The sequence below is a fragment of the Stegodyphus dumicola genome, chromosome X2 (genome assembly GCF_044657685.1).
Source record: "Stegodyphus dumicola isolate Sdum_Otavi_A_Nest chromosome X2, ASM4465768v1".
Taxonomy (NCBI): Eukaryota; Metazoa; Arthropoda; class Arachnida; order Araneae; family Eresidae; genus Stegodyphus; species Stegodyphus dumicola.
This window is the reverse complement of record NC_140781.1, coordinates 118,515,270-118,537,753: the sequence shown is the minus strand read 5'-3', so window position 1 is coordinate 118,537,753 and position 22,484 is coordinate 118,515,270. Positions and strand designations below refer to the sequence as shown.

The 22,484-nt window shown below is 33.7% G+C and overlaps 1 protein-coding gene across 2 annotated transcripts in view; it reads right to left on the bottom strand.

Annotated features, from left to right (window-relative positions):
- Positions 1-22,484, bottom strand: part of beta'COP (coatomer subunit beta') — a 114,677-nt gene that overhangs the window by 53,246 nt on the left and 38,947 nt on the right. For both annotated transcript variants that reach the window (XM_085809085.1, XM_035367834.1), the window contains exons 11-12: positions 8,096-8,202; positions 476-619 (exon numbers count right to left, since the gene is read on the bottom strand). In XM_085809085.1, coding sequence (XP_085665211.1) covers positions 476-619; positions 8,096-8,202 — 251 coding nt within the window. The remainder of the gene's footprint in view (positions 1-475; positions 620-8,095; positions 8,203-22,484) is intronic.

The window sequence follows — 22,484 nt, the reverse complement described above, 5'->3', positions numbered from 1 at the left end:
CAAAGGATTAAAAAAAAGCACTAAAAGCAAAAAATAAGCACTAAAAACAAAAAAAAATAACGGCTTTAAAGAAAAAGTAAGCACCTATAAGGGCCTTTATATTTTATTTTCAAATATAAGGACTTATAAGCACTTGTAAGGACCGCTACGAACCCTGGTACACCAGTATATGTCCCAAAGACATTATACAATTAAAAACCCATGCATTCTCCGAGATTCTATCATTTCATTATCTGCTAGGATTTAGTTATGATGCTAAAATATTTCCTCAATATATTTCCAAGAATTAGGTCACATCTTAACCAATCTGCAGGTTAACATTAAAGTCTTTTCAACTCTTTTCACTTTAATAAAAACTTAATATTTTAATATTAGCTCATGTCAAATAATTCATGAATGTGAAAAGCATCAGAAGGAAGACAAGAAATTCATGGTTAGAATATTAAAACAATTTATTCTATGAAAACCTACTCACATCAAAGGCTTCCTCTATGCCATCTTCAGAAATCGTTGTTTTAAAATGTTTTGCTTTACTTACAGCTTCAGCATTATATTTAAGAATGTAGAATGAGTCTTCAGTAGCAATGCACACAAGCTCTCCATTTTCTGACCAATATACCTATATAAAATTATATTTACTTCTTTTTCAACAATAAGTTCCCATCAAGAGGGAAAAAAAAATTAATTACTTAAATATTACTTTATATGCTGACATCTACCTCAATTAAAACCACCACAATTCATCATTTTATACACAAAAAATTTGCCCTCAAACATGAAATTTAGAGTCATACATATACTTGTAAATTTAACATACATGATTTAACAAAATTTGCAGTCTGAAATTTTTAAGCTTAACCCCTCGGGTACATTTGACGTCTGAGACACGTCGTTCACTCCCCCTCCCTAAGAGCGGAAGATGTGTCTAAGACGTCAAACCAAAAATTAAACTCTTGGGTACATTTGACGTCTGAGAGATATCATTCACTTGTTTTTCCTAGAAGCGGATGACGTGTCTAAAACGTTATTTGAGGTTAGGCACAGTTCTGTTCATTTCATTGTAGCTTGTATCAGTCATAATAGTAGAGGCAATTACAGTATTTCGTGAACATTATTTGCAATAAACTGCCCCATTATGTCAAAAACAAGGAATATATTTTATGATAGTGATAGCAAAAGTGACTTTGAGAAATCTAAAGAAGAATTGTTTAGTGATCCTGAAATTGACAATTGCAATGAAATACAAAGCGAAGGTGATGAAGATGATATTGAACTAGAAAATGATGACAATTGTAATATCAAGGTTTCGAAGACGCACAAGACGTCCATCGAGCAGTGATAGTGAATCTTCTTGTGAACCGGTATCAGATGAATGGATTTGGGAAGAAGAAGAAAATGTTGCAGATACAAAAAATTTTCTGAAATATCTGGAATTAATCCTTTGAGCCTGCGTAGACTAGGTGGTAATCCTACGCCTTTAGATGTTTTGAAAGAAATCTTGAATGAAGATTTTGGGGACATTATAGTAGAAGAGACGAATAGATATGCTAGACAAGTGATAGAAAAAAGAAGGTTATGTAAAAAAAAAAAAAAAAAAAAAAAAGGTGGGTTTCCTGCAAGTTCTGATGAAATGAAAGCTTATATTGCATTATGCATCTTGATGTCTCAAATAAAGAAGCCAAAAATGCATATGTATTGGTCAAAAAGATATGCAATAAGTACTCCAATTTTTGCCAGCACTATGCCACGCGATAGGTTTTTTGATATTTCAAGCTTTCTACATTTTACGGATAATGAAAAGGAAAATAAAGATGACAGAATAAGAAAGATTAGAAATATAGTGAATTACCTAATATCCGTTCCACAAGAAAATATTTTCTCAAATAAATCCGTACCCAAGGGGTTAATAACTGGTACAAAATGATAAAACATCAGGATTTAATCTAAACCTGTGCCATATGAATACCATGAATAATTATGATTTCTAGCTGAAAAGCAACATTTCACTCAATTTTTAAAAAGCAAATTCATTACAAAAATACTCTATGTAAAGGGCTGTAACACTATTTTAATAAAAAGATACAGGTAACAGACAACTAGAAATCACTGCCAATTTGTAAAAAAACTTAATATTAAAAAATATGAATGTATTTACTGAATAGTTATAAACATCAGATTGCTTGACAGCAAGGAAATTACTTTTATATAAAACATGACTCAATTATTTTGTAACTAATATGGTAAAGTTTGGTGATTTTTTTTTTTTTTTAACTGAAGAAAAAGAAATGCCTTATACTTTCAAAACATGCTAATTTTACTTGTGTATTTATTCTGAAAATTGAGCAATAAACCAACTTATAAGTGGTTTTATGGCAAATACTTTAATAATAAGTTCAAAGTAATTGAAAGTTTTCAACAGTTTTGTGCATAATACTATTACTGCACAACAGTTTTGTGCAGTAATAGTGCATATTTTACAAATAGGAGACATGGCATGTGTCCTTATAGTTTAAATGCGAGGATCAAAAGAGTAATTTAAATCATATCCCCTCCAATGAACGAGTAGTCTCAAGACCTTCCCCACACAAATAGTTGTGTGTGATGAAAACAAAATTTAGAGAAATACTGGTGTAGGAACGCTGAGATGTAGAAGCACAGAAATACTGATGGTGAAGCAAATAAATAGCATATTGAAAAGGAAGAATACTGATTGCATACAGTATGCCAAAATGTCAAATCTGTAATAAATGGCAAATTTGGCAGGTTAAATCTTCATTTCTAGGTGAATTGACATTTGTGGCCATAATTCACTTGGCACTCTAATCATGCTTATTTCCAGAACATTTGCATTTTTGATACTGTTGTGATAGGAAGAGAGCACAGCAAAACTGCGTCCAAGCAGCACAGAAACAGAAACTAAAGGTGAGCACTTAACCAGTATGGAAGGTCACCAAGAGAAAGTTTTGGTTTAGGTTTGAAAGCTTCAATTCTCAAAATTGTGCCTTCAAATTCCAAATTAGCTACATCATGAGCATTACACAAGCTCTGTAGCATAAATTAATCTAGAAATGGTACACTCCAGAAAAGTTTTGAATTGTTTTGGGATATAGAGAGAAGAAATACCAAATTAAAAGCCTATTTCGAAATTGAATTACAGAGCTGATTTACATATTTTTTATCTTACACACATATATCTATAATTGCATAATTTAATTAATTTTAAAAGGACATTTATTTACAGCAAGGAGATAAATCAGTTCAAATATTTTCATTACTTTTGTGCTATTAAACAAGAAAGGGGCATGCTTTTATATGAGCTATTATTCAAAGGAAGAAACTGTATTTTCCAGTCAACATTTTTAGACAAAAACTGTCACCATACAGTGCGATTTAGTGCCAATAATGCACAAGTCTGATGTCAACACACTGACATCTTCACCTCAATTTTATGTAACCCAAATCTTTATATATATATATATATATATATATATATATATAATATACCACATATAAAACTTGGGTACTTTCTGATTATACATATATAACCATCAAAAAGTCATGGAAAAGTATTCATGAAGCAAAGCAATACATTGGCAAACATATTTATTTGGCAACCCCCAATGTTGCCAAAAAGAGTTAGTTATAAGGTATTTTCCCCCTCCTTTCCGCATGCCTTCATGGTGTAATTGGAAGCATTATCTATGCATATTTGAGAGGCCAAGGTTCGCATCCCAGTGTGGGCACGCCAAACTTTTCATATCTGCTTCAAAATAACCTAATGACTCTACATGGTTTACGTAGCCATTCAGGTACATACAAAAGTTGTAGAGATGCTGAATTTGAAGGTAGAGATGCTGAATTTGCACAAGTCTCTGATGTTTTTCTCAAGTGGAAACTGATCACAGTGTACAAGGGACGGACAGCACAAAAAAGGGACTTCTTGAAAAAGATACATTTTATCACCAAAATTTCTTACTTTTGAAATTTTATTAAATCTTTGCTCTGGTATGGAATTCTTAGTGTACTGCCATTTGCAAAATGGGTGTTGCTTTTCAAACATTGCCTTGGTAAAAAATTAGACAGTAATGAATTCACGAATGCTCTACAAAATAATCATGAATTCATGACTTGTTGATGCAGAAAGTACCAAAACTTGTTTTTCATTATCTAACAAAATAAAAAGTGGTCTGCATCTTCTACATGTCCATCAGAAAGACTGGAACAAGTTTGAGCTTATATTGACTTTGTTTATATGCTATATCTGTAATTTGTAGCTGTTAATTATCTAATTAAATAAAGAGCAATCTTCCTACAAACTTCTGCCTGAATGATCAGTGCAAGTTTGGCATGGTATCTCCCAACCTTCATCATGGATTGCAGAATGAATAAGTGCCAAAGAAACGTATCAAAGCAAATACTATGCTTACACTATCATAGGATATAATTTCTTAAAGTAAAAAGGATTTAGGTTTTACATATTCATTTTATGTTATTACATTATCTATTCTTCCACTTTACTATTCATCTGGATTTGTCACATATTTTCATAACACTTTTGCTTGACAAAAATAGCAAATTTCATAGTCTATATCCGATATACAATATTATTTGGCTGCACTTTTATATTGGCGATACTCATAATTAAACAACAATGAAAGCAAAGCACAGATGATATTCACGTAGTATGCAATCTATCACTTTTAGTTATTTATTTATTCATTTTTTACGTGGTGCCACTAAAATCAGCTATTGCTTTAATCATTCTTTTTCTCACCATTTTTTCACGTTTGATTTTGAAAGTTAATGAATTTTTTATTTTATGAATTTACTACTGAATTATGAAGCTACTAAAATTTATATGTACTATTGTTTCCACCCATGTATGCAAGAGTCCCTTTTCACTTGAAATATAGGGAGAAAATTGCACAAACTCGGTATTCCATACATTCTCAGCATTATGCACATAAAACATTGCATATATTACATGCATTATAATTTTTCTCCTCATGTACGCAAAGATCCATTTCTGTTTTTAAAAAAATCAAAGAACTGCATACATGTACATTAAGCTTTATATATACTATGATACATTACTGTTGTTCTTCTCATGTATGCAGTGATCTGTTTTCATTTAAAAAATACCAGAGAACAACATAAATTCAGTATGGTGCACAGCCTCCACATTTCTTACATTAAACATTACACACATTATTGTTCTTTTCTCTATACATATAATGATGTTAAAAAAATCAGGGAACTGCACAAACTCGGCATCAAAGTCTCAGCATTATGCATATTAAATATTAAATATATTAATTTTACAGTACATTACCCCTAGCTTTAAAAAACATAAGGTTTTAACATTAACACATTAAGGTTGCCAAAATAAAATCATTACACAACAACAAAGAATAGTTACTAGGATAAAGTCATTATCTAAGATGAAAATTATCAAATTAGGCATGTCCCTTATTGTTCACATTAGCCAATTTAAATTTTAGAAGTTTCATAATTCAATAATAGCTTAACAAGAAAAAATTTACTAGCTTTCATATTTCAGCAAGAAATAAAATCATACATAGAAATAATTAAAACAGCCAATTGTACTGGGGCCACATAAAAATTAACAGCAGTAGATCACATACTACATGACTATGCAACAGATAATATACAGATGGAGGACAAAATTATGCGAAAACCTGTGAAACAGTATGACGTATTTCAGACCTGCAGTACAGCCGTGCCACCAGCAACAGAAATCTGCCACCTAGTAAGCATGAAGAGGAAGGTATCAGTCTCTGTCTCTCAACAGCAGTCACCTGCGTTGCATGCTTCGATCAAACTGTCTGTGAGAAGTTGATATGTCAGACCTGTCAGAGTTCCAAAGAGGAATGATAGTTGGAGCGCGTTCAAGTGGAGCATCGATTACGGAAACGGCAAACCTTGTGGGGTCTGCAAGGAGTAGGGTATCAGCCCTTATGACAGCATACACGAAAGAGGCTAAGTCGACTTCTTCAAAGCACAATAATGGCCGAAAGTCAAAGCTGGACAATAGGGACAGATGGGTCTTTGAAGAGCATAATAGCCTGAAAGCACAAGCAATCGTCATCCAAGATAACATCGGAAATGAACAGTCATCTCCAGGACCCTGTTTCAACAAAAACTGTCAAAAGGGAACTTCATGCTGTTAACATTTATGACAGAGTGGCAATTCGTAAACCCTCGGTGACAGCAACTAATGCTTTCAAGCGACGTCAATGGTGCAGAGATCGATCTCTGCAGTGGCAACAAGTAATATGGTAACCCCCACAGCAGTGGCAACAAGTAATATGGTCAGATGAATCGTCATTCACCCTATTTCAGACAACTGGACGTGTTATTCAAGAATGGTTCAAAGAGCATGAAGATGCAATTGAAAATCTCGCGTGGCCCCCTCAGTCTCCGGACTTGAATATTATTGAACACTTAAGGGCATATTTGGAGTCCAAACTTCATTCCCGATTTCCACCTCCATCCGGACTTTCAGAATTAGAGACCGCTCTGTAGGAGGAATGGCTTATTATCCATTTAAATATTGTCCATGACCTTTTTGCATCTATCCCACGTCGCATTCAATCTGTACTTCAGTCAAAGGGTGTCAAAGGGTCCCTATTAATAAAGATTTTCCATTATTTCACAGGTGTTCATATTATTTTGTCCTCCATATGTGGATAAGCTACAGAAATTTAAATCCCAAGGAAGACCAACCGAAAATTCAAATGAAAAGTGATACACCATTTGGATTCATGTTGACAAAGCAGATAACACTGTCCACAAAAGCTCGAATTTTACAGAAATCTTAACATAGATGTAGAACATGAATGTGTTTTCACCTAATTGATCAAATACATCTCCTCTGTGCACCCAAGTAATTGTAACTATTTAATGTGATAGTAAGTAAAAATGATATTGGAGTTTTTACGAACATGCATCAAACCAGGCATATTATACGGCAATTAGCAGCCATGTTTATTGGACGCTACAAGGCATTTAGTGAGATCTGTATAATGTTTCTTATACACTCAGTGGGGATTCACGGTCAGGAAGCCAGTTCTATGTCACTCATGCATAATGGAGTTGCATTATTATGTTTTATACAGTCCATCATCACAGGAAACATATCAACAGATACAAATTGTCTGTAATGACATTTGCACAAGTTATTCAGTATTAAAAATTCCAATGAAATAGTAATCTAACAGAACACACTACATAATACAACAAAGAGACCACTAGCCTGCACCCCTTACTGTCAGGATGGATATAGCTTTATAAAACCTCCTGCACACACAAATGCATCAACCTGTTCAAAACATGTAAGAACATACTCATTTCATTAGGCCATGTGTATCAAGTGAGTTGCATAATTTCACGATACTATGACAATAGTTATACCCATTTTGGTTGGTTACTTCTAAACTTGATGAAATGCAGTATAACACTATAATCCATCATACCAATACTGAATGGTAATATTATTCAACTGTCATTTGAATACTGCATCAAATCACATTATCATTCAATGCAAACATCTGAATGACACTAACATCAAATGGTAATGTTTATTTGATGCAATGCTGTCTTTAGATGATAACCAGTCATCTCAGATGCAGACAATCACTTTTGCTCTACATATCAATTCTCATTTTCTCACTGAGGGTCTGTCCTAAATTGACATACTCTTAATGAACAATATTAGTATTGCTCTTAAAAGCCAAACATATGCATTTCAGACAGAACATCACATCCCACTGCCCCCCCCACAATCTACCATAAGTCAAATAGTAATAAATCATACACATATATTATCAAATCTATTGACGAAAACAATTATAAAGAGTACTCAAGTATCACATTACACATATTAGTCATTGAACTTCAAACATTTCCTTCATTAAAACCAACTGAATTTAAAAGTATTAATTTGAACAGGCACAGATTAGCCCCCCCTAAATCCAAACATATATAGGTAACTGAAAAAAACTGAAAATACATTATATACACATGAATTCTATGAAAAAATACAAATTTTAATTTCTATATCAAATTAACATACATGCTTTGGTTGTATCTCTATCCGACGTATCAAATCCAGACTTTCCCAATCATAAAAGGCCAGTCCACTTATAGATTTTACCCCAAGCATATGGCCACCGAATATCACTGAAAATATAGCAAATGAAAAGTTTATAGAAAATATAACATAAAAAGAAAAAACACAGGAAATACAGTACAAAGTCCAAAATCTGGACTCGTCGGGACTTCGGCGATACCAGATTTGGGATTATTCTCGATATTAGATCAGAAGTTTAAATTTAGTAAGATGCCATGTAAAATTATAAAATTAAAAATATGAAATAATGAAGTATTTAAGATCTAGGGGGTATCAAAATTTACAAAAAAAAAAAAAAAAAAAAAAAAGCTTCATATTTGTTTACCTTATTAAGCATTTCTTTCAATGTAAATTGTTTAAGTTGCTTCATTTTTTGTGCTAATACTTTCTCTTTAATTATGTAAACAGATATAATCTTTAAGTCCTGTAAATGCTGTTTTGAAAATTCCGACTAACTTGTCAATCGAAATTTTCTCGTTTTCAGTAACTTCTCTGTCACTTTCTTCACTATCGGTAGTGGTATTTTTTGAATCTAGAACCAATACTGCAGATTTCGCCATTCATTAATGATTTATCATTGAAAAGCATTGCCATCACAATGAAAAACTTCCTTTTATATTATCTTCATTTATTACTGCTTCTCCACAATTCTTTACAAAATCGGTACAATCCTAGGAGAGCCCACCCTTGGCAATGAACCGGGAAAGTGCAGAATCACCCACTGTTTCGTGCGTTTCTCAAAATCGCAAACTTGTAAATAACAAGTCAAAGAATTGCTCAAACTCGGTATCCATGTATACATCGACCTACTTTCACTTAAAAAAAATCAGAGAATTGCACAAACTTAGTATTGCACACTCCCTTGACTTTGTCCATGTACACATCGATATGTGCTACATAAGTGAGCATGCCAAAGATGTGGGCTCTGCTAGGATCCAACCACAAGTTCTATTAATTGGAAAATTTCACCTTTGTTTTGCGATATTCGAAAACCTTTAAAATTAGCAGCTGTCATCATCAAATTTAGCTATCCTTCACTATACATATTTGGCTATGCATCATGAGCTTGGCGCCTAGCGACGGGTTGTTCCATTAAATTTTTTTATCTTGCTTCAATCGCGCACTGAGACAATTAAGCCCGTTGTATTAGTTTAGTTATTTATTATCCTGATGCCTATTTCTTGCACATGCTTAAAGCTTATCAGAGTTTTGAATAAATAAATTCCCACATATACTAAATGTAATCTTTGGGTCTATGGGTATCATCAACAGAATCTATTTTTAGCATATGGAAAGAAATTTTTGGTAAACGTTTCCTTGGCAACATTTTTTAGCGCATTTAACTTAAATCTGTAACCATCGCCAAGCGTAATGTCAACATAAAAAGTTACCATACTCATTTATTAAATCACTAACATAAACTTATTTTTTAGACATCACTACATGAGTCATTACTCAAGTTGTCATGTTTTGATAAACATGTGGTTATGAAAGGAAAGTATAATAAATAATGATTCGCCACATTGGCGTCAGATCAATGATGTATCTATGTGGAATGTTTCGGTTTGAGATGTGTGCCAAAAGCAGATACACAGCAACGGAGCCAAATTACTGATCGTACAAATTTATGCCAAAATGATTATTTCTTCAATAACAAGGTACTTTATTTAGTATCGAAGTGAAATTAAGAATCGGGACTCTTCAGATATTTTATTATGCGCGGAGGGGAGGAATCAAATGCGCACGCGTTAGCCTACGAAAAAACCCATTGTTGGTGGTTTTAAGGTGCGGGTTTTAGATCATTCTGGATAATGGACGGCCGGATTTCGGACTTTGTACTGAATGAATTTCAATATAGAAAATACTGACACAATGAAAAGATTGAATAGCATTGTTTTAGATTATTTGGAATATGACAAAGCACATAAAGGCTATTTGCATCAGGAAACAGACACCTTCATGAAGGATTTAAATTGGATCATATTCATTGTACACATAGGCAAATCCATGAAAACTTCCATGAAGCTAGTCCATTTGCTGGGCTTTAAACTTGAAATGAAGTACTACTGTTCAGGGCTCTTAGTATTTGAACATTGATGGAACTCAGTTCATACATAAACAACATATTCTTAATATACTGTTAATAACAATTATGTACCCAATGCTTTTCTCAGGTTATTAACAGAACATTAAATAATTTTTTAAGCATTACAAAGTGCAATCCAAAAATTTCCAGAATTTATTAAAAATCGCACACACATATATTTAAATTTCATAGACTAAATCTTTGAAGCAGTTTCAAACTACATTGATGAATTGGTCCCACTGCAATTTTAATACTTGGAGTATTCATGAAAGTTATTTTTTGTCAGTTCCTTCATATTCATCCTGCATTATCTTCTTAAACATGTCTATTACCTCACATATTCCCATCCCTTTCTCAAGCTTCCTTTTCTGTACAAAAAACCTGCATAGAGCTACACTGGTTGCGTACGGTTATGAAGAACAATAGTCATATTTGAAGAAGGAAAACAAATTAGATAAAATGAGCAATGAACAATCAAATACACTGTCACAGAACACTCAAATTGTTTTAAGACATCTCGGATGCTTCCCCCTTTTTTTTTTGAGAAAATTCAAAACATGGTATAAAAGCCTATTCAGTTTGCAATTGCTGGACTAATTCTTATGTACAATTTCAGAGCCATAGCTATATATATATATATATGTGTGTGTGTGTGTGTGTGTGTGTGTGTGTGTGCGTGTTTAATCTCCAATAATAATCTCAGAAATGTAATTTGGGTTACTTTCATACAGTTGCTTAAACTGCTTTTACACTTGAACTTTATGTTCCTTTTGTTCAGTCATCAGATAAGGCACACATTTTGACACGATGTGAAACATACCCAGTTCACTGATTAAAGTTTACCAACAAGATTTGAATGAGAAACCAAGGGCTTTATAAAAGTTAATTGCTAAATGGCAATTTTATGGACTTTTTTTTTTCACATCCCTGCCACATCCACATAGGTGATTCTGCTTAAAGAAAATTAAAACAAACTCATCATAGTCAAAAGATATTCTTCTATATTTAAACCATTGAAAACAACTTGTAGGCTTAAGTATACCTCCATTGCTTTATCCACAAATGCTTGTTTACACATTTGATCGGCCTCTGCTATTGCCATTTTCACTTAGAAAAATAATTTTATGCAAACATTATCCCCTCAAGTCAATCATTATGCCAATCACAAAACAGTTTCAATAAAATTTCACAAGAATCCATATTATCAAAGAAACATGGCTTTTCATGGAAATGAAGTTTCATATTTCATCACCATATAATGTGATATTAAGCAATATTAAGTGATATTTAACAGCATACCAGTGCACCATGCTCCACTGCGACAAAATAATATTTTTTTGAACATATGGCTCACACCTTTAACATATCACAATCTTGAAATATAATAGAATTTTGATTATCCCAGAGACCAGATATCTTCTCCAATTATCTGGATTCCTTATTTTTTCTAGGACAAGTAAAATTAAAATTGGTTACTAATTTATGATTTCAGTTTTTGCTGATTATTCTACACAGGAAATGCAGTACATTGAATTCGAAGCATGGTTACAGAAGGCAATAAAACAAATTTTTTCAGTTTCCTGTCAACACTATTATATGACAAGCAAGATAAATCGGGGGGGGGGGGGACTATCTGTAATCTAGCATTTCAAATTGCCCTAAGAGTAAGCAAATACCTTTTCTGTATCACAATAAAAATATGATCATGAAAATGCCTTCTAGATACCCAAAGAACTTCCAGTTAGCCTTCTTGTACTGCAACTGAACCTTAACATGATATCACTGTTCACCGAATTCGAACCTGATGGTTAGATTATGCAAATCATTCGACTGAGAGTGGAGTATGAAGACTAACAACATAATGACACATGCAACATCATAAAGTACTAATTCAGAAGTCAAACAACAAAAATCAGCGTTATATTTACAAAGTTTTCACAGGACTAGTTTCGATGGTTTTACCGAACCACCATCTTCAGCTGCAAAACCGCAAATGAACAAGATAGGAAATAATGATTAGATAAGATAAGAAAGCCAGGACAAGAATAAGCAAGTGGCGCCATCTGTTGGTAAAACCAGAACTAAAACATTTCTTTAAAGGCCGAAGGCAAATTTGGATTGGAATTAGGATCGTTAACTAGAACAGAAAGATTTTTATGAATGTGAAATGCCTCTAGAAAATCCAGTTCTCCAATGGAAGATGTTTTTTGAATAATTTTGGCAGCAGAAAAACTGAAAGTGTGGTTTTCGGACCAACAATGTTGAGCAACAGAAGACTTCTGTGTTTCCTTTTTTCTAACATATGCCTCATGTTCCTTGACGCGAAATTTTAAGGCTCTCTTAGTTTGGCCAATGTAAATTAAACCACACTGGCAGGGAATCCTATAAATACCCCAGGAATTCATATCCGGAATGGGGTCCTTGAGTATGGAACTCGGAATTTTATTGATGGGAGAATAAACAACCCGAAAGTTAAATTTCTGCAAAATATGTGCAACTTTATAGCTAATTGATGGAAAGAAGGGAATGACAACAGAATTTTTATAATCTCCTAAAACAAGATTGTGCCTTTTAGTGTGTTGAGATGAGAATTTTTTAACTGCTTCATTAATAATGTTGGGTGGAAAGCCCCTGTCAATAGCTATTGCTTTTAAATACTTTAGTTCTTCATCAAGGGCTAGTTTGGAGGAGCAAACTTGAAGAGCACGGAAAACATAGGAATAAAATGAAGCTAACTTTTGTTTAGTCGGATGACATGATTTAAAGTGTGGTGGAAGGCAAACCGATGAAGGTTTACGGTAAACCGTAGTACTGAAGTTGGATGTGTTACGTGTGACCAGAATGTCGAGAAACGGAAGAGAATTGCAAGTCTCAAGTTCAAAAGTGAACTGAATAGCAGGATCAATAGAATTCATTGTTGAAAGAACTTTATTTAAATCATCTTTATTACCTTCAAACAGAGTAAAAGTATCGTCTACGTAGCGGAACCATGCCGGGAAGTTTAAAGTTTCAAACAATTTTGATTCATAATAATGCATGTAGATATCAGCCAGGATGGGACTGAGGGGGCTTCCCATGGCTAATCCCTCAGTTTGCTTGTAATATTTATTTTGGAAAACAAAATGTGTTTGTTTCAAACAGAGTTGAGTGAGAGAAATTAGCTCATCAATTTCGATGCAAGAGAAATGAAATTCGCGAAGTCTGGTTTCTAGACACCTTAATGCACCCTCCACTGGGACATTGGTGAATAATGATTTTACATCAAAAGAAACCATGAGTAAATTACTAGGAGAAATGTTTTTAACTTTTTTTACAAACTGTATTGAATTTTTTATGGTGTAAATGTTATTGTCGAATAGAGTTGAAAATCTAGAAACTAAATATTTAGCTAATGGATACGAGGCAGTACCTAAATTTGATACAATAGGGCGGAAAGGAATACCACTTTTATGAATTTTGGGAAGAGCATATAATCTGGCACAATTCGCAACTGATGGGATAAGTGAATGTTTTAAGTTGGCTGAAATGATTTGCGAAGATTTGATCGCAGTTTTTATTTTTGACAAATCCGAAGGTGAAGGATCTTTAGGGATCGGATTATATGGTCCTTCGTTTAAGAGTTTAGTGACACCATCGATGTAAGTGTTCCTATCCATGACGACTATCTGGCCACCTTTGTCGGCCTTTGAAATAATAATATCCGGGTTAGAATGAATTTCACGCAATGTAGCTCTTTCTCTCGCAGTTAGATTTGGTTTCAAAGGTTTATTATTGAATTTCACATTTTGAGCAATAAGATGCCTAATCATTTCTTTCTGTGAATCTGAAACTTTACTGAACTTGAAAGCTTTTTCGATAGGAGCTAAAATCTTTGGAATCGAGGGTTTACAGGTTTGTGAGAAGTTAAAATTATATTTTAGAATTCTCTCTTGTTCTTCTGAAAGACTAACATTAGAAATATTAACTATTGGCTTGATGTTTACAATGGGAAGATTTTTTGAACTACTTGAACTGGAAGATTGTAAAAGAAGTTTTTCGAATTTAACTGCAAGGGTGTTTTTATGACGGTTAACTGCATTCTCCGTTCTAGACCAAGACTTTTGTTCAAGGGCAGTGAATTTTGGATATGATTTAGCGAGTTCCAGATGAAGCTTATAGAGTTCACGTTCAATTTTGGACAGACAGACCGAAGTAAGGCAAGCTTGCAATTTAACAGAATTCTTGAAACGCGACTCGAAGGTTTTTGATTAGATTTGATTTGAATAAAATTGAGGATCAATTTTCTACATTTACATTTAAGTAAAAAGTCAATATGATTCAGGAATTTTTGCCGTTTCAGGCGTAATTTAGTGATACGATTAACGGATGAAGGCATGATAAACAATACAGAAAATCAAACTAAATTAACTAAACAATAATAAAGCACACACAAAACAGCAAGAAAAATCCCTCACTGAAATTAATAGAAAACAAAACGTTTCTAAGCAAAATGCATGAAATCAGACAAGCAAAGCACAATATCCAAATGTACAAAATATAAACATAACTTGAAAATTGCAAAAAAGTACTTACCGAAACTCATGCAATCACAAAATGGTGGCCACACCACGTGCAAAAAAGAAAGCAAAAAGTAAGCCTGTTTGGGGCTTCTATAAGCTTCATCTGGAACTCGCTAAATCATATCCAAAATTCACTGCCCTTGAACAAAAGTCTTGGTCTAGAACGGAGAATGCAGTTAACCGTCATAAAAACACCCTTGCAGTTAAATTCGAAAAACTTCTTTTACAATCTTCCAGTTCAAGTAGTTCAAAAAATCTTCCCATTGTAAACATCAAGCCAATAGTTAATATTTCTAATGTTAGTCTTTCAGAAGAACAAGAGAGAATTCTAAAATATAATTTTAACTTCTCACAAACCTGTAAACCCTCGATTCCAAAGATTTTAGCTCCTATCGAAAAAGCTTTCAAGTTCAGTAGTTTCAGATTCACAGAAAGAAATGATTAGGCATCTTATTGCTCAAAATGTGAAATTCAATAATAAACCTTTGAAACCAAATCTAACTGCGAGAGAAAGAGCTACATTGCGTGAAATTCATTCTAACCCGGATATTATTATTTCAAAGGCCGACAAAGGTGGCCAGATAGTCGTCATGGATAGGAACACTTACATCGATGGTGTCACTAAACTCTTAAACGAAGGACCATATAATCCGATCCCTAAAGATCCTTCACCTTCGGATTTGTCAAAAATAAAAACTGCGATCAAATCTTCGCAAATCATTTCAGCCAACTTAAAACATTCACTTATCCCATCAGTTGCGAATTGTGCCAGATTATATGCTCTTCCCAAAATTCATAAAAGTGGTATTCCTTTCCGCCCTATTGTATCAAATTTAGGTACTGCCTCGTATCCATTAGCTAAATATTTAGTTTCTAGATTTTCAACTCTATTAGACAATAACATTCACACCATAAAAAATTCAATACAGTTTGTAAAAAAAGTTAAAAACATTTCTCCTAGTAATTTACTCATGGTTTCTTTTGATGTAAAATCATTATTCACCAATGTCCCAGTGGAGGGTGCATTAAGGTGTCTAGAAACCAGACTTCGCGAATTTCATTTCTCTTGCATCGAAATTGATGAGCTAATTTCTCTCACTCAACTCTGTTTGAAACAAACACATTTTGTTTTCCAAAATAAATATTACAAGCAAACTGAGGGATTAGCCATGGGAAGCCCCCTCAGTCCCATCCTGGCTGATATCTACATGCATTATTATGAATCAAAATTGTTTGAAACTTTAAACTTCCCGGCATGGTTCCGCTACGTAGACGATACTTTTACTCTGTTTGAAGGTAATAAAGATGATTTAAATAAAGTTCTTTCAACAATGAATTCTATTGATCCTGCTATTCAGTTCACTTTTGAACTTGAGACTTGCAATTCTCTTCCGTTTCTCGACATTCTGGTCACACGTAACACATCCAACTTCAGTACTACGGTTTACCGTAAACCTTCATCGGTTTGCCTTCCACCACACTTTAAATCATGTCATCCGACTAAACAAAAGTTAGCTTCATTTTATTCCTATGTTTTCCGTGCTCTTCAAGTTTGCTCCTCCAAACTAGCCCTTGATGAAGAACTAAAGTATTTAAAAGCAATAGCTATTGACAGGGGCTTTCCACCCAACATTATTAATGAAGCAGTTAAAAAATTCTCATCTCAACACACTAAAAGGCACAATCTTGTTTTAGGAGATTATAAAAATTCTGTTGTCATTCCCTTCTTTCCATCAATTAGCTATAAAGTTGCACATATTTTGCAGAAATTTAACTTTCGGGTTGTTTATTCTCCCATCAATAAAATTCCGAGTTCCATACTCAAGGACCCCATTCCGGATATGAATTCCTGGGGTATTTATAGGATTCCCTGCCAGTGTGGTTTAATTTACATTGGCCAAACTAAGAGAGCCTTAAAATTTCGCGTCAAGGAACATGAGGCATATGTTAGAAAAAAGGAAACACAGAAGTCTTCTGTTGCTCAACATTGTTGGTCTGAAAACCACACTTTCAGTTTTTCTGCTGCCAAAATTATTCAAAAAACATCTTCCATTGGAGAACTGGATTTTCTAGAGGCATTTCACATTCATAAAAATCTTTCTGTTCTAGTTAACGATCCTAATTCCAATCCAAATTTGCCTTCGGCCTTTAAAGAAATTATGTTTTAGTTCTGGTTTTACCAACAGATGGCGCCACTTGCTTATTCTTGTCCTGGCTTTCTTATCTTATCTAATCATTATTTCCTATCTTGTTCATTTGCGGTTTTGCAGCTGAAGATGGTGGTTCGGTAAAACCATCGAAACTAGTCCTGTGAAAACTTTGTAAATATAACGCTGATTTTTGTTGTTTGACTTCTGAATCATAAAGTATTTTTGCGATGTATGGAGAAATACGAATGGTTCAAGAAAACAAGCAATTATTTCTAAAATTGACCAAGTTATATTTGTAGATGAAGTCATCATTTACAGACTGCCACTAATATTGAATCACAGTATTATATGCTTGCAGTGGTATTGTACAAGAGCTATGTTCAGAGTTCATCACAGTCTTGTCTCAGTAATGATAATGCTGAGATGACTCGGACACCGGACACACCTACTCCACCTTTCCCATGGTCTCCACCAAGAGGCTCAAAACAGACTTCTATTTACAAGCTTTCACAAATCATGGAAGATTTCCCGTGTACCTTAGCAGGTTCTGCCATCAAAACGTCAAATGTGCCTGCGGTGCTTCAGCTTCTTCAGCAGACGTCTCGCACTACATCCACAACTGTCTACTCACTTCTCCCACCAGAGCCTCCCTCTCTCAGCTCCAGGGATCACATAGCCTCAAAGACCTTCTTCGGAATTACTACAGACAGTGGGGAATCAGTACCATCATAGAGTATGTCTATTCTAAGAGAAACATAACCAGGTCTAGGCACCTAACGAAATGTAAAGGCAGGAAGCCGCCATTCATGTATATATGTAAATATCTCTATACTAACTAACCTTATTTGCTAATTTTATGCTAAAATAAACAAAACATTGTAAGTTGGAGCATCCAACAAAAGTAATACACCAATGTTAAATCTGTTTATCAATAAGGTTGAAAAGATAAACCAAAAAAGGTTGCTGGTGCAACAATCAAGATGACTGACCTGTAATGCCCATTGAGAGGTGCAGCAAGTAGAATAATAATAAATAATGATAGTGCTCTGAATCAGTAATGCTGAGCTGATATCATGTTGATCTGTTTGTTATTACTGTGCAATATAAAGCTCTTCAACACGAAGCCATACTTGAAAGCCCATCAAAACTAATCACTAATAGGTATAAAGATGGCACAATTATATTTTAATGAGATGTAACTATTCAAGAATCTCAATTGTAACTGACCATCGAATGAAAGACCCTTTCAATAGGATGAACTTGAGAACTTTGTTCAACAGCACACAGTCAAATGAACCCTTATGCAGGAGATGAACACTGATTGAATCAATGACAAGCTGATTTAATAATTTCATCCCTAAAAATAATGGTCATATTGACCAACTTGTATATTCAGAGTACTTGATATATATAATTGTTTGAAATTAAAACAATTTTTTCTGAATACATTTCTCTATCCATATACCAAGTTTTATCTCATTTGAGACATTTATTCATGGTATTGCATTTTTTCTAAGCAGCAGTGTTAAAACAAAATATAGCCCATACATAAAGAAGCCTACTATATGTAGATGATAAATTGGCCTACAATGTTCAGCATGCGTCAGCTTATAAATGGGAGTAAGTACATGCCATATATATGCCCTTGAACCTTATGCATTCATTTCGTCTAGCTGTTAAAGTATGGCCACATCCCAAATTGTACCAGTATTTGCATTACTTTAAGAACATCTTTTAAGATGCTACAAAAAAATATGAAGCCTATAAATCCTAACGGATAAGCAACTAAAAACTATAGCTAGGCTTAGAGTTGTTTGCTATTTTATCGGACACTGCTCAACTTTTACAAGCTCTCCATCTATAAAAGCAGAATAAATGAATGTGATAATGCTATGTCAGTTACCTCCACAACATTTGTTTTACAGTTGCAGTCTTATGATGCTGACAAGCAAATAGCAAAGCCCTTCCCTGGAATTTCAGGCTCATATCTGTCTTACTTAAGAATGAGCATCAGTCCTACAATCCTGCAAATCTAAATGACAGTTTGATTTTTATGGAAAGATGCTGTGAATATATGCTTTAGCATGGGACAATCACATACTGTACTGTTTTGAAACAATTAGTAAAAAAAATACAGCATTTAACAATTTATAATGCTACTCTGCAACAAGTATACAGAATATTATAGCTCCTTTGCATTGCATAATATGTTTCTTTTCCTATATCTCAAGTACTGCCGAATTTCCTAGCTATCTTTTTTTGACACCTGAATTTTTACAGCAGCACATCACCAAAATTTCATACTTAGATTAGACTTTTAAACTTAAATAAGTTTCAAAAGATCAAAGACATCTAACAAGCTCTTTGAGTCATATTTGTATGTTCAAGAAAGAAATTTGTTTTTAATATTTATTAAATTATAAAAAGGTTAAATACAATCAGGGGTGTTTGTGGGACCCCAAAAAATCCCCTGAAACTTTTACGGACTTACTACCGACATTTTGGAGTTTCGAGAAGGGGGGGAGAGAAATGAAAAATTAAAATTATGAAGTATTGAATGACCTAATTATAAAAGTTCAATGAATTACTTTTTTTGCAAAATTAATAACCATAAATTTTCAAACATATAAACTACTACATTTTATGTAAATATTTTAAATTACCTGAATTAATTCTTTTTAAAAAAATTATCTAATTTCTGCTGCTTTTTTTTATTTTCTGATGTTTGTGGGCTTGTCTTTCTTTTGTGGTGAACTTCATAATTGCAGGAAGGTTGACTTTTATTTTCCTCATTTACAGTTGAAGAAATTTCCTCGAGAACTGCACATGCAGAGGTAGAAGCAGTTTGCTTTTCTGCTAATGTAGAAGGTTTTTCAGAGACTTTTTCAGAGGCTTTTATAGGTGACTAATCTGAAATACATGTTTTTAAGTCCTCTTGATATGTTTTCTAACTTCTGTTCATATTCAGTAAGAGATCTTTGTGAATTGGATCAGTCATTGGATTTTTTGAGCCATATTTTTCACGAGGTATCTTTAGAAGCCATTAAATCATATTTAATAGACTGCACTGCATCTAGGGAATCAATCTTAAGAGAGGTTCTATAGTCAGTGACAAGTGTATCCATTAAGTTGAATGCACTTTCCACTAATGGGCCATGGAAGCAGCTAAGGCAGGCTTTGAGCAATTTAGCCAATGTAGGATACTTATAATCATTTGTGAAATCATCTTTTAAATTAAAAACTTTAGACCAATATTTATCAATTGTACACTTGACTTGATTTCCACTTTTATCAGATGTGTAGAGCATTCTTTGGTGATATCAATATCACTTTGGTATAACCTTATTTCAGCTCCTATTTTTGACTTTTCATTATCACTAAAAATATGGGACATAAAAGATGATAATTTTTCAAAAGCTAATATTGTACTGGTTTTACCTCTTAGCTCTGGATCTAATGCTGTAAAACTAATTAGATATGAATTTTTAAGGGGTAATTTCTGTTTCATATGCTGTACTGTATTAGTATAAGCTTTCATCAGAGAAATTTGGAATTCTTTTGCTATTGGATGATTTTTTGATAATTTCTTCAGGAGAGTGGAAGCTTGTGCACCAGTAAATATTACTTTGCTAGGTAGATGGAATTCTGGATTTGTGACATCAACCTTTAATAAATCATTATAAGATGTGCACTCTATATTTTCTGGCTTCATAAAAAAAGAGAAAAATTTTGCCATCAATTTATAAATACTGGAATGTATTAAATGAAGCATTGGTTTTTTTGTTTCAAATAATTTAATATATGTGTTGAACTCTGGTAATACTGCTGAATATAATGCCATATGCAATAAAGTTTTGTTTTACATAACAAATAACCCATTTAGTATTCTTTTTTTCCGAGCTAAAGCATCCTTTGTGTGTTGTTGGGAATGCAAGCAAGAATACGCCCCTTCAACAATTTTTTTCTGAGCTGCAGAAATATTTCATTTATTGTATACAGTTTCAACATAAGAAAAATAATCCCCTTTATCAGTTTTATCCAAGTAGGGAAAATAAAATGCAATAAGAGCATCCCACAGATCTTTGATTCTTTCTAAAACACATAAAATGTACACCCACCTATGGTCTGGTCTCTTCAAGGGCTTAAGTTTTTTTAATGGCAAGGGATTCACAGATTTTGAAAAAATTTTCTCTTTTACTGCAGCTTTTCATATCAAAATAGATGTCATCAAACAAATCTTCTAAGTATCTATCAAAACATGAAGCAAATTTTTTCGCACAGTTATTAGCTGTGTGACATGTGTCACCATCAATATCTAATAAGTGGGTGCTTTGTTTGATCGTAGTCTGGTTTCAACACCCTTTTTTTTTTCCACGCATGGTGTTACATGAGTCCATTAATACACTAAGTTTGCCCATGGAATATTATTATCTTCAATAGTATTAACAACTGCTTTAAAAACACCTTCTGAATTGCAAGATTCCATCTTTAGAGATGCAAAATGATGAACTACAACTTCATTTTGATTGTTGTCATAAAACTGCACCAATATTGCCAGTATACTTTCTTGAGCATTGCTAGTACTTTCATCCGAATTTAGAGAAAATGGAATCTCCTTTTAAAGTTTTAATGATATTTTCCTTAATAGTTTTTGCGAACCCATATTTCATCTTATAACATGCAGTAGTCCTGGACATTTCCAACGCGTTTAGCGCCGTCTGATCACGGCTCAACTGTTTGCAGAGTTCAATTAAATTGGGAGCTACATTGAAAGAAAGAGAATTCTCGGCGATAAACGAAGTAATTAATACCTCTTGGCGTGCTTTTCTTGTCACTATATCCAATGGCCGAGCATCAGTCTCCATCAGTATTTTTTTGAATTAGCATAATTACTTAAAGTCATTGAATGTCTAATGCACTTTGAATATTTTATGTGCGTCACAGTTTTAGAATGATTTGTGAAAGCCTCGAATCCTTCCCCACCATACTTCAGCAGTGAGTTACAAAAAACACAATATGCTTGTCCAGCAACATTTATTTTCTTGCACCATGTGCCGATGATATCCCCATTACCATCTCTCCGTTCAATCCAATTCCACCTAAATGCATTCGGGACACCTTCTTCTAATTGTATAATATCACTATTTATATCGAGAAATTTCATAGTGAAATTCTCTAGCATACATAAATAAAAAACATTTCAATAAACGAAACAAAAATTTTACACAGCGGAGAAAAAAAAGTTGAGAAGCGATCAATGACACATAGCTAATACAGCGAAAAATCCCCCTTCTCTACTTATTGGCGCCACGTCAGGAGAGATAAGACCTTTGAACCCAGAGTCACGTGATCGCACATCTGGTCGAACGAAGTCTCTCCCTTTTTTTTCTGCCGCGCCTACTTACCAAAAAGAATCCAGAAGAGAATGTCCGAGAACCGAGGGAATGAGTCATAACTCGCAATAAGGAAAGAACAAAAAAGAAGTTTTTCCCCCTTTTCACGCATTAATCACTGCCTTTGGAGAAAGAAAGGAAAAG